Source organism: Nelumbo lutea, chromosome 2, assembly GCF_056320005.1.
Source record: "Nelumbo lutea isolate HS-2025 chromosome 2, American lotus-T2T, whole genome shotgun sequence".
In the NCBI taxonomy this organism is placed as follows: Eukaryota; Viridiplantae; Streptophyta; class Magnoliopsida; order Proteales; family Nelumbonaceae; genus Nelumbo; species Nelumbo lutea.
In genome coordinates, this window is record NC_142685.1 from 1,119,082 (window position 1) to 1,132,030 (window position 12,949).

A 12,949-nucleotide genomic window follows, 5' to 3' on the forward strand; every position below is an offset into this window, starting at 1 on the left:
TTTGCTACTTTAGAGTAAAACTTTCAGTTTAAATTTTTTATTTAATAGGGTCTTTCACAAGATTTCTCTTAGTCGCTAATCCTTTTGTATGATTCACCAAAAAAAAAATGATCCGGTATCTCAGCAGTCCTACTTATATGCTTCCATGTGCTCAATCCTGCATTCAGCCAAACTACCACAGTCAATCTTTACACCATCTGGCAGCCTATTCTTTGGGTTATGTCATATGTGGTTGCTTGGATTTAGGTTTCCCACTGCCCAGGCTTAATCTAAACCTGTATGCATATATTGCTCACTTCAACCTGTAGTTTTGGTTCATTTAGCATGCCCTCAACAGTTTTCAGAAACTTTGTTTTGAACTTGTTCTTGATTACATTACCATCCAAATTTATTTGATCTAGTGAATTTTAACTGGAAGCGTTTTTGCTTCGTAAGTCTTAAATCTTGTCCTATCGATGTCCTTTTCTTCTGTACCATGCAGCTTGAAGCAGTCACAAGGAGAATCCTGTGGATCAAATCTACTGACCCAAAAGCAAAAGTCCTTGTGTTCTCCAGTTGGAATGATGTTTTAGATGTGTTGGAACATGCTTTGGTTGCTAATGGCATCAGTTATATCCGGATGAAAGGAGGCAGGTATGAGTATTGCCCAAACAGTTTATTCTGAATCTGTATTTTGATAATCACTTATTCAAGGCATATTTTCTTCTTCTACTTGAATAGAGAGTAGTGATGTGGGCATTCCATTTTTTAATGGGCATCAGAATTGGAAAGATAAATGTCCCAATACTTCTAAGAATAAATTCTATTATTGATAAAAAAACTTCTAAGAATAAAAAGATGCATTCCATTATACGGAAGCAGGTTTAACCATTTCATGGTATTAATACCGTGAAATGTCTTTTGTTACCATATGATTGGTGTTAAAATAATTACATGCAGATATCTTGTCATTTCAAAAGAGTACTAGTAGCTAAAACAAGGTATTCCTGAATCACCACTCCTAGTAAAATTCTTGTCATAATGAGGTCCTCTCCTTAGTAACCAGAATCACTCAATCGCTTTAATCCATGTATTCTGAAATTAGAAGCAGATATGCAACCGCAATTCCTAAAATTTGAAGACAAATTTTTACATCTTGCTCCTAGTTGCACAATTATGTTTTTATGGAGTGGAACATCTTAGGCTTCTTTTATGGGGTGTTGGGTAAGATTTCCCCTCCCTACCCCGGTAGGTCAGGAACGTACTCCCTCCCTTCCTCCTCAGGCATACTCATGCACACATTATATTTTCCCTCTCTGATAAAATCTCCATATCCACTCTTTTCCATCATCCGTGCCATACTCTCTCTTTCATCACTTTCCCCCTAATTTGCACATGCTTATACTTGCATAGAAATGATAATAAATACTAAAAAATAGTGATTATGATTTGATATTGCTGCCTCCCAATGGACACACACATACATACGCAAATGCACTCTAGTTATTTCATGAGGATTTAGGACACAGAAAGCAACAAAATGAAATAAAATAATATACTAAAATACCTCTCTCTCTCTCTCTCTCTCTCTCTCACACACACACACACACACACACACACATACGCATGCACAAATACACACCACATGCACATTTATATGCATAAGTTTGTTTATACATATAGGGCCATTGCTTGGTTCTATGGTAAAATGTCAGCACTTATCATTCATCATCATCTAAGCCTTGTCCCAACTATATGGGTCAGCTACATGAATGCTGCTTTGTCATTCTGTTTGGTTTAGTGCCATATCCATTGTTAAATTGAGGGATTAAACTCTTTCTTACTGCAAAACATGTCCTCTTTGATCTACCCCTAGCCCTCCCAGCCCCTTCAACTGGCAACAGATCACTTATGGGTGCTGTTGATGGTCTTCTATGCATGGGACACATCAGCACTTACTATTAAGGCTAAAAAGAAAACTTTCTTGACTGACTTGAGAAACATACAGCATGTGCTTTGTAGATTATGTACATTGTTGGCTGGTGGAATGGCTTGCCACATGTATGGGGATGAAACCAGTATTCCACTTCCTACCCTAAAACCAGGCTGATGAAATGACTGGCAATTTGGTTGGGGCTATATGTGAGAACTGTTGATTGTGGTCCTTGAAATAGTTGAAATATCTTATTAATAGATAGTGAGGTTATTGGTTGAGCTGATTTATGGGCTAATATTCTATTCAAATTACTGATAATTATGGCATATAATCATTGAAACTACAGGAAATCGCATGCTGCCATCTCACAGTTCAAGGGCCAGAACCGTAATGTGGAAGGAATTGGCAAAATACATGATCAGCAGGGAGAACCTAAATCCATTCAAGTATTATTGCTCTTAATCCAACATGGAGCTAATGGTCTTAATTTATTGGAAGCACAACATGTTGTTCTTGTAGAGCCACTGCTCAATCCAGCAGCAGAAGCACAAGCAATCAACCGGGTCCACCGGATTGGACAAGAGAAGATGACACTTGTTCATCGTTTTATAGTATGTCCATTCTTCTACTTATGCAACCATCTTTACAGTTTATTTAGAAATATAATGGTTTTCATTACAAGTAAGCAGTCTGCAGCCCTACTTGGTGAACTCTTTTCATGACAAGAGTTACAATTACTTAAGCCATCTAGTCCAATGGTTTTCTGTAAGGAGGCTCTACCTGGACCTTGAGACTATTTGATAGGCTTTCCACCTCTGATCCTTTGTTACAGATCCTATCCATGAATGCAATTAAAGAAGTGGTCATCAAAAGGAATGGTATCTGCACTAGCCTAGCAAAAAATATGGCATTTTTAAGTTTACAGTTATACACCATCACACGGTTGTGCAGTTCATGTTACTATATAACGCCAATACTTGCCTTGGCCTCACGTCAAGACAACCATCTAAAAATTCTTGTCCATTTATGTTCCTAGTGCATGTGCCACTCTACTAGTTACTATAAACGAAGAGTGGAACAATACTTTTAAGCACTTTCAAGGATCTCTTTTTTTAATGAATGTATTTCTATTCTTTCTCCTTTCCGTTTATTGATTTTTTTATGAGCTTAAATATCCAGGGTGAAGTTGCCTTAAAGCACAGATAAACTTTTACAATCGATTTTCCTCCTGGTAGGTGAAAGATACTGTTGAAGAGAGCATCTACAAATTGAACAGAGGCAGGACAGGCAATTTTGTCATTAGTGGAAACACTAAAAATCAAGATCAACCAGTTCTGACGCTCAAAGATGTAGAGTCCCTCTTCTCAACATCGCTGCATACAATGCCACTTGAAAACAATAATGAGCCAAGAGGAAGCTTAATGCATTTGCCTCCTGTGGTAGCTGCTGCTCTGGCTGCTGAGAGGAGATTGAGAGAACGTTCAACATAATTTATCAGGAACCTGAAGTTGGTTGTATCCTCCAAGTAAGCTTGAGATCATCAAGGGCACGGATAGATATAGGGTATTGCTCATGGTTATGTACATTGTTTCAGCAAGGCCCAATGCAGGTGGTTCTTATGTGCAGAATTCTAGATTTTCACCTGATCGGGTATTTAACTTTCTTCGCAAATCAATTTATTCATGTAAATGTGGATGTGCTAACTCTATTTATTTAGTGATTTCAATTTCATAAATTAACAAGCAATAAGTCATCATTGTAATAATTTTATTCAATGTTAATATATTTTTTCTTGGCCCTTATTTCTCATCAGGTGTTTGATTTTCCAAGTGAACTAATTATCCACTGGTCTGGTAACTTAAAGAAAATTTTTTTTCTGGAAAGTAAAGATTTCATTAAAACCAACGTTCAAAGCATGGTTTTTAAACCGACCCGGAAATGGAACCACTTTGATCACCGGTTCCTGAGTCAAATGGTCCAACCATCCGGTCTGAACCCTGGTAAGATGGTTTTGGGTCCAAAACCGGACCTGGAACCCTGGTAAGTGATGTTTGACATTGATACTGATTTTTCACTATCGTTTTTTTCAAAAATCGATGATATGTGAAATTATTTATTTTTCAAAAATTGATGTATTTTGTTATTTGGTATATTTCAGTCATTTAAGGTTTTTTTTTTTTTTTTTGCGTTAGAGTTATTATTCCATGCTACATTGGGATTTTGGATGCATGTCACTCTCAAAAAGTTTCCAGAAATTTCAGCGCCAATAACATGGCTGATTGAAATTTTAGTTGTGTGACGGTGAGGAACAATTTCCTCCTCGATCGGATACGTCATATCATCATCGTCAGTTGGTGAAGACACGTATCAACTTATTAAGCGCCACCGCTCGCTAATAATAATGACGATGCCTATGTTCACAAAAAGATTTAAGCTACACAGTTGACATGTGGATCTCAAGCGCCACGTGGCATGAGGTGTTGGATCGTTTAGTTTATGTGAATAATAAAATTATTGAAATGAAATTGGTGGGAGCAGCTAGGGGTAAAGGATCACTCATTCATGAGTCATCATATATTGTAGGACGTGCATGAGTCATGACAGAAAGTACAGAACTCGAACTCAGCCAGGAATGAGGAACCAGCAGTCAGTACGTACATGAAATTGAAAGTCCTGATTACTCCTACAGTCGCTATCATAGATTAGACAGACTAGTGTTAATTTAAACGCACCATCACCATGGTCATGGAAGTCCGGATTTATCAGGCCTACAACACTAACTACCGTTTCTCTGCTTCTATGATTTACCGGCCGACTGCAACTGAACCTCCTTACAGTCGTACAACTCAACGCCGCAAGCTTTGTGCGTCCATTGGAATGCCAGGGTTTCGTCAGGAGTTACTGCTATCGGTGTTCAAGTCCAAATATTGGCCAAAACAACAAGCATCTGTACATGGACGGAAGACACAGGCGCAGGTCTTCAACTTGAATAAGTCCGGCGAGGAATGGGAAGTGGTGGAGCCCAAACATGAGTATCCTCCGCCGGAATTGGATGGAGAATCAAATACGACGGCGGAGGGCCGGATGAAATTGGGAGCTACGAAAGAGAATTGCGAGGGGAAGAGGGGATTAGCAGAGGTAGTGGAATGCCGGCGGAAGAGGCGATCGTGGGGAACGACGGGGGACGTGAGCCTAAGGACTACAGTCGCAGGGCTCAGATCTTCGATAAGAGCTCTAGGGTTTTCACGGCTCTTAAGCAACGTGATACTCATTCTCATGCCTCGTAATCGTAAAGAAGGAAACGCGTCTGCGAATGCAGCCATGCATGATATATATGATGGAGGGAAAGAACTTTTAAATTTCAATTGCACCTAGTTTTCCCTTAATAAATTTAATTAAAACCTGCTTGCGCATGCTTGCCAGCCTGCCTCTTGCCTATTTGGCCGATTTCACAGTTATGCGACATGTGGCAGAAACGACAGTTTGACAAAAGGGCCAAGCCTAGGCGTGAACAAGGGGACACCAACGGACCAAACTCCCTACGGGGGGGCCGAACTCATCCTTGGCCCAAAATCAGAGTAATCCGAACTGGCCAACCTTATAACAGCTCGGGATATACCTCGCCGAACTGACCAACCTTGTAACAGCTCGGGATATACCTCGCCGAGCTGGCCAACCTTGTAGCAGTTCGGGATTCACCTCGCCGAATTGACCTGCCTTATAGATACCTCTGAACTCAAGACTTCGTCTCGCTCACCACTCTACATCACCTTCTGGGCACCAAAACCAAAACAAGTCGTACCATGCCTGACATTGGGGAAGTCCGTGCCTGAGGGCGCCGCCCGTACTGACTTGGGATCTGACGCTTGGCGGCCGCACTTTTAAACGGCCACTTGCCACCACCGCCACTGACACCGCCATCTCCAGTTAGAAAGACGGTTAGACAGTGATGGTTCTGTCCCAGCAGAAAGGACGACGGCCGAATTGACAAGCGCAAGAGTAATCATACCCGACCTGACAAGGGCCTCGGAACGAGTGCGCGAAGTGATTATAAGAGCCCCCTGCCCCCCAACAAAGAAGGTATGCAAACTTTGCGCTATCTGGTATTATCTTGCTTTTGAAGGATTCTAACTTGAGCTTCGGAGCCGCTACACCGGGTTCCCCCCGGAGTTTCCTCATCTCCTCCATTTCAGGTTCCCTGCTACCCCGTTCAGAAGCAAGGTCGTTGACAGCTAAGACCGGCCAGGTCACGCTCCATCAATTGGCATCGTCTGTGGGAACGCTTCAAAAAGCCTCCCTCCAAACTTCCATAACCCCTTTTCTTCAAAAAACCCAACACTCATGGCCTCTTCCAGCAACGCCAGACGTGGCACGGAGACAAACACCACCGGGGAACAACTTCAAGTCCCCGTGGTGTGCGTTGGACAGTTCACCATCCCCCTTTCGGTGGATGGGATCCCCAGCTTGAACGCGCCACAAGCAGTGGCGCCCGTAAACCTTCCTACCACAAGCATCCCCTTTCCTCTCCCCATTGAGACAACCTTTACTGAACCGACTGCCGTCCCCCTAGCAGCCAGCCAAAACCCATTGGACGACCTGATGCGGTGCATGCGGGCAATGCAAGCCCAAATGCAACAGTTTCAGCAGCACCAGCTTCACCAGCACCAAGTACTGCACAACATCTCCTAGTATCACTATCAACAGCAGTTCCCCCAACTGCCACTGAACCAACCACTACTTCCACCTCGCCACCCCGCTCCGAGGCCGGTCAAGGCCTCCCCGCAGGATGGACGTCCCCACCAGGCGAAGGCCTCCCGGCCCTAGAACCCCCCTAACAGCTAGGCCTCATCCCCAGGCCGAAGAGAGAAAAATGCCATCCCCGCCTCGCAACCCGCAGGCAGGTCGGGAACCTCGCCCACGAGGTTGGCACCCCGGCGCTCCAAGCCCGAGTTCCCACTCACGGAAAACAATTCGGCGCCCTGGCGGCAGATTACCAGCATTCCGGGCCCATCGAGCTCGGTAACATGGAGGCCAGCAACGCCAGTACAAGGCCCACTCAACAACGAAGTCGCCGAACCGTCACCCGTTCCTTGTCAGAACTCAGAGGCAAAGAGACGAGCTCGGACGAGGTAGGAGCCGCCCCGATTCTCTCGGTTCCTTCCCCCCTCGCATCAGAACTCCTAGTGGTCCCCTTACCCAGAAATTTCAAACTCCCACCTCTGGACAAGTACGACGGGTCCTTCGACCCCAATGACCACGTTGACGCCTTTCAGTCTCAAATGCACCTCGCCAGGGCCAGCGAATCGTGCACGTGCGTGGCATTTACCACCACCCTCAGGGGGGTAGCCCACACTTGGTACAGGAACCTGGCCCCCGGGTTGAAAAAGTGCTGGGCCCAGTTCGTGCAAGTCTTCACCGCACACTGTCACCAGCCAACAGTGCTCCAGAACAGAGGAAAGCATCTTCGGAGTAGTCCAAAAAGAAGGAGAATCCATCCGGGGCTACATCAAGCGATTCAACGAAGCATGCTTGCAGATATCGCGGTTGGACCCCGCAGTAAAGCTCGCGGCAGCCAAAAGAGGGGTGATGCACAAAGAATTCAAATGGCACATGGTGGCTAACCAGCCCGCAATCGTGGCTGAATTCCTCAAGCTCGCGGATAAGTTCATGAGGACAGAGGAAGAAATCAACCAACGAACCGAAGGCGGGAATGAGAAAAGAAAGAGGGAGGGCGAGCTCTCCAACCCGGTCGACAGAAAAAACCCGGCCCGGGAGCCGAAGCCGAACCAGTCGTTCCGAGCCCCCCTAGTAGTTCAGACGGATTACACGTCATTAAACACAAGGCGGACCAAGATCTTAATGACGATCAAAGGCGCCCCGTACGTGAAGTGGCAACCTCGCCTAAAGGGAAATCCGAACGAGAGAAATAAGAATTTGTATTGTAGTTTCCATAGAGACCATGGTCATAGTACAGAGCAGTGTAATAACCTCCGGGACGAGATAGAGGGGCTCATCCGTCGCGAATACTTGAGAAACTTTGTACAGCACAACAATAATAACAATAAGGCAGGTCGGCAAGGAGAGCATGAAAAGGATGCCCCCGAGTCTAGTAGCAGACCTGCCGAACCATTGCAGTGACAGCCTCCGGAAGAGAGGCCAGTTCGGGGAACCATCCATGTAATTGTGGGAGGTTCGGTGGTAGCGGGGTGTACCTCGGCAGCGGCCCTCGAAGAACGGAACCCCCCAAAGAGACCAAAGACCGAAGAACCAATCTTCTTCATGGGGGACGACGCGAGAGGGGTCCGCTACCCCCATGATGACGCGCTTGTCATTAAACTAAGGATCAGCGACTTCGAGGTTCCACGCGTACTCGTAGATTCGGGCAGCTCAGCGGACATCCTCTTTAAATCAGCATTTGACCAGCTACAACTACAGAGGAGCGAGCTGAAGCCCGCGACACTCCCCTGGTGGGTTTCAGCGAAGAGGAAGTCAGGCCCCTCGGAAAAATAACAGTACCTGTGGAAGTCGGCACATGGCCTTGTGCGGTCAGACTCAACCATGACTTCCTGGTGGTCGCGACCCCCTCCCCATACAATGCCATAATAGGGCGGTCAATCACGCATATCCTACGGGCGGTGGTCTCCACCTACTTTTTGGCCATGAAGTTCCCTATGGACTTCGGTGTGGGGGTAGCGCGGGGCGACCAGCTCGAGTCCCGCAAGTGTTATGTTGCCGCCCTGAAGGGAAAAACCAAGGCAGCCGACGACCTCGAACTGGAGCGGCCTGCGGAGCAAGGTGAGGAACGAGCTTCGCCCATGGAGGAAACGGTCACAATCCCGACTTCGGCTACGGACCCAGCTCACACACTTCAGATCGGAGCTTCCGTTGAGGAACCCCTACGAACCGAACTGGTGAGTTTTTTACTTCAAAATTTAGATATTTTCGCCTGGTCCGCGGCCGACATGCCCGACATTAGCCCCGGCCTTATAACTCACAAACTTAATACTGACCCTTTAGTCAGACCCGTTAGACAGAAGAAACGCAACTTAGCCCCAGAATGCTAGAGGACGGTCGACGAGGAGGTCGAGAAGCTCCTCGTAGCAAACTTCATAAGGGAAGTCCATTACCTGAGCTGGGTGGCCAACACGGTGTTGGTAAAAAAGGAAAATGGCAAGTGGCGCATGTGTGTTGACTACACCGACCTAAACTGAGCTTGCCCAAAAGATTGCTTCCCCCTCCCCAGAATTGACCGCCTAGTGGACGCGACCTCGGGAAATGAGTTGCTAAGCTTCCTGGACGCCTACTCGGGCTACAACCAAATCCGGGTGGACCCATCCGATGAGGAAAAAACCAGCTTCATAATCGAGTTCGGCCTATATTGCTACAAGGTCATGCCCTTCGGACTAAAAAATGCCGGGGCGACTTTCCAAAGACTTGTAAATAGGCTGTTTTGGCCCCTGATTGGCACAAAGATAGAGTGCTATGTAGACGACATGGTCGTCAAGACTCAGTTTTCACAAGAATTAGTACAAGACTTAGATTCTGTCTTCCAAACCCTGCGTCAGTTTAGCATGAAATTGAACCCCAACAAATGTGTCTTCGGCATCACCTCGGGCAAATTCCTAGGGTACATTGTCAATCGGCGTGGTATTGAGGCCAACCCGGACAAGATAAAAGCCATTTTAGATATGAGACCACATCGGAAAGTAAAAGAGGTTCAGAGGCTAAACGACCACATAGCCGCTCTAAGCCGCTTCATGTCCAAATCGGTAGACCGTTGCCTACCTTTCTTCAAAGCAATCAAAGGCAAAGGGTTCGAGTGGACCCAGGACTGCCAGCTCGCGTTCGACGAGCTAAAAGGTTACCTCGCTAGTGTGTCAACCTTATCCCGGCCCGAGGAGGGCGAGGTCTTAGAACTGTACCTCTCGGCAAGCGACGAGGTGGTCAGTTCGGTACTAATAAAAGAAACAGACCGGGTCCAGCGACCCATCTATTATGTTAGTAAAATTTTGTAGGGAGCAGAGACAAGGTACCCGCAGATAGACAAGGTACCCATCTTCCAGGCTCACACCGTTATCGTCCTGACTAACAAACCTCTGAGACAAGTTTTACTCAAACCCGAGGTTTCCAGTCGACTGACGAAATGGGCCATCGAACTCAGCGAGTACGACCTCCAATACAAACCAAGAACCGCTATTAAGGCCCAAGCTTTGGCAGATTTTATCGCCGAGTAAACTTTCAGCCACGAAGCCCCGCAGGTTGAGCCTGACGTCCCCAATTCGGGCGAACCCGGAGCTCCCGAGCCAATAGAGTCCGAACCCCGTGAAGTAGCAGCTAGTGTGGCATCTCTCCTGGTCAGGCGAAATGCAAACTGGGATGAGGAGCCCTGGATCCTTCACGTGGATGGTTCCTCGAACCGGCAAGATAGCGGAGTTGGAATAGTCTTATGCAGCCCGGGCGGCACAAAATTAGAATACGCACTACGCTTTGAGTTCGCAGCATCCAACAACGAGGCAGAATACGAAGCACTGATAGCTGGGCTGGACCTAGCGCGAAAGGTAAAGGCAAAACACTTGGTCATCTGTAGCGATTCCCAGCTCGTGGTCAACCAATTTATAGGCGAGTATGAAGCACGCGAGCTCTCCATGATCGCATATTTGGCCAAAGTAAAAGAAGCCCTGCTCAACTTCCAATCACATTTCATCAGGCAAATCCCGAGGTCAGAGAACACTGAGGCTGACGCCTTGTCCCGGTTAGCCAGCACAAGTCACAACGACATGAGAACTGTTTACATAGAGGACTTACCTCGGCCTAGTATTCTCGGGGGGACAGAGGAGGTCACTCCCGTCTTGGAAGCAGAGCCGAGTTGGATCGACCCACTCGCGAGCTTCTTGATAGACGAAACCCTCCCTGCAAAACGCAATGCGGCCAAGAGGGTGCAGCGCCAGGCAGCCAAATACGTCATAATAGACGAACAGTTATACCGACGGTCCTACACGCTCCCCTACTTGCGTTGCCTGCGACCTACCGAAGCCGAGTTCGTACTCCGCGACACTCATGAAGGCCTGTGCGGCGGACACTTGGGGGGCAGAGCACTCGTCCAAAAAGCACTTCGACAAGGATACTACTGGCCAACGATGAAGGCAGAAGTTGTCGAGCTCGTCAGAAAATGCGACAAGTGTCAGAAGCACGCCAATATCCACCGCCAACCTGCCTCCGACCTCAAATACCTCGCCAACCCGTGGCCCTTTGCACAATGGGGCATCGACCTCCTGGGGCCATTCCCACCAGCAACAGGTGGAAGAAAATTCCTAGTTGTTGCAGTAGATTACTTTACGAAGTGGATAGAAGCCGAACCTCTAGCAACTGTTACGGCCCGAAACATACAGAACTTCTTTTGGAAGAACATAGTATGTCGCTTCGGGTTACCTCGAGTATTAATTTCCGACAACGGCAAGCAGTTCGAGGATATTAAGTTCCAAGAGTGGTGCCAGAACATGGGGATTCGGCAAAACTTCACATTAGTCGGGCACCCGCAGGCAAACGGTCAGACAGAAGTAATGAACAGAGCCATCCTGCGCGGACTGGAAGCACGTCTGCATCGAGCTAAGGGATTGTGGGCCGAAGAGCTACCAAGTGTCTTATGGGCTCACTGAACTACAAAAAAGACTGCCACGGGAGAAACCCCCTTCAACCTCACCTACGACACTGAAGCAGTGATCCCGGCGGAAATCGAAGTACCAACATTGCAACTAGAAACATACGACGATCGGACGAACGGAGACGAGTTACGTACCAACCTTGACTTATTGGACGAGGTAAGGGACCTCGCGCATATCCGAACAGCGGCATACCAGCAGCAGGTAGCTCGCTACTACAATACCAGAGTAAAGCAACGAAGCTTCCGAGTCGGCGACCTGGTCCTTCGTAAGATTATGGTGCCCGAACCCGGCGTGGGCAAACTTGGACCAAACTGGGAAGGGCCCTATAAAGTAAAAAGAGCGCTCGGGGGGGCATACGAACTCGAAACCTTGGAAGGCAAACAAGTACATCGAGCGTGGAACATCGTGAACTTAAGGCGATACTACCTATAAACCGCCAAGAGAAGTGGACGAAATCAGGTCCTATGGGCCACGATGCAGAGCCAAGAGGAACCTCGGCGTAAACAAGCAAAGAAGTCAAGCATATTATCAGCTTGGCAAAAAATCAATTCGCTGCAAAAAGCCTTCGCGGCAAAATAGGTCGCGGAAGTATAATAACCCGGACAAGAAAGTGGCATATTCAGTTCGGCAAAGAATCAGTTCGGGGAAAAGGAACACTTGGGCAAAAAGATTATCTATTCCGTTGCAAGAAACAGGAGTACATTGGCCATCAGAAGGGACTTATAAAAAAAAAAGTTGTTACATGCCCGGAGCTACTTCTTCGCCATCAGAAGGCACTTCAACAACACCCGAAGGCCCTGCCTCTCCTTCAGAGTCCGGCTCGCCATCGGTAGCATTGGCCATCTCCTGAGTTATACGCGAAGTGGATATGGCACTAACATCGAGGTCGGGGTACGTATTCTAGATCATCCACCTACTCAATTTGAACCCCCTCCTATAAGAATCCACCATCAGATCGTCAAAACGCGGAGAGGCAATGTAGTCTTCAGCCGCCTTCTTCTTGGCGTCTTCAATGCCTTGGGAAAAAATCTATGTTCTCTCCCTGATGTTCTCCTGAAGATATTCGACTTGATGCTGCAAATCCAACTTCAAGTCCGCCATATGCTTGACAACTACCCCCATAGCCTCGGCGTCACGCTGAGACCTTGCCACCTGGCCATCGCGACGCGAGCAGCCTCTTCGACAGCATAAGTGATCGCCTCAGCAGCCCGGGTATTTGCCTCTGCAGCACGGAAAGCTTCTTCAGCAGTATGAGTGGTAGCCTCAGCAGCTCGCGCCTGTCGCGAGCTCCTCTCCACTTGGGCCGCTAAGGCATGAATTGAAGAATTCACCTACCAAAAGAAACAAGTGAGCAATAACAGCAAAAGCGACA

General features: G+C 47.2%; 1 protein-coding gene across 1 annotated transcript in view; it reads left to right on the top strand.

The window, feature by feature from the left end:
- The window catches only part of LOC148867997 (RING-finger, DEAD-like helicase, PHD and SNF2 domain-containing protein), a 105,115-nt gene extending 101,393 nt beyond the window's left edge, over positions 1 to 3,722 (top strand). Inside the window, exons 18-20 of the mRNA XM_088973860.1 lie at positions 482 to 633; positions 2,262 to 2,526; positions 3,151 to 3,722. Coding sequence (XP_088829986.1) covers positions 482 to 633; positions 2,262 to 2,526; positions 3,151 to 3,405 — 672 coding nt within the window. The 3' untranslated portion in view covers positions 3,406 to 3,722. The remainder of the gene's footprint in view (positions 1 to 481; positions 634 to 2,261; positions 2,527 to 3,150) is intronic.
- Positions 3,723 to 12,949: the final 9,227 nt, after the last annotated feature.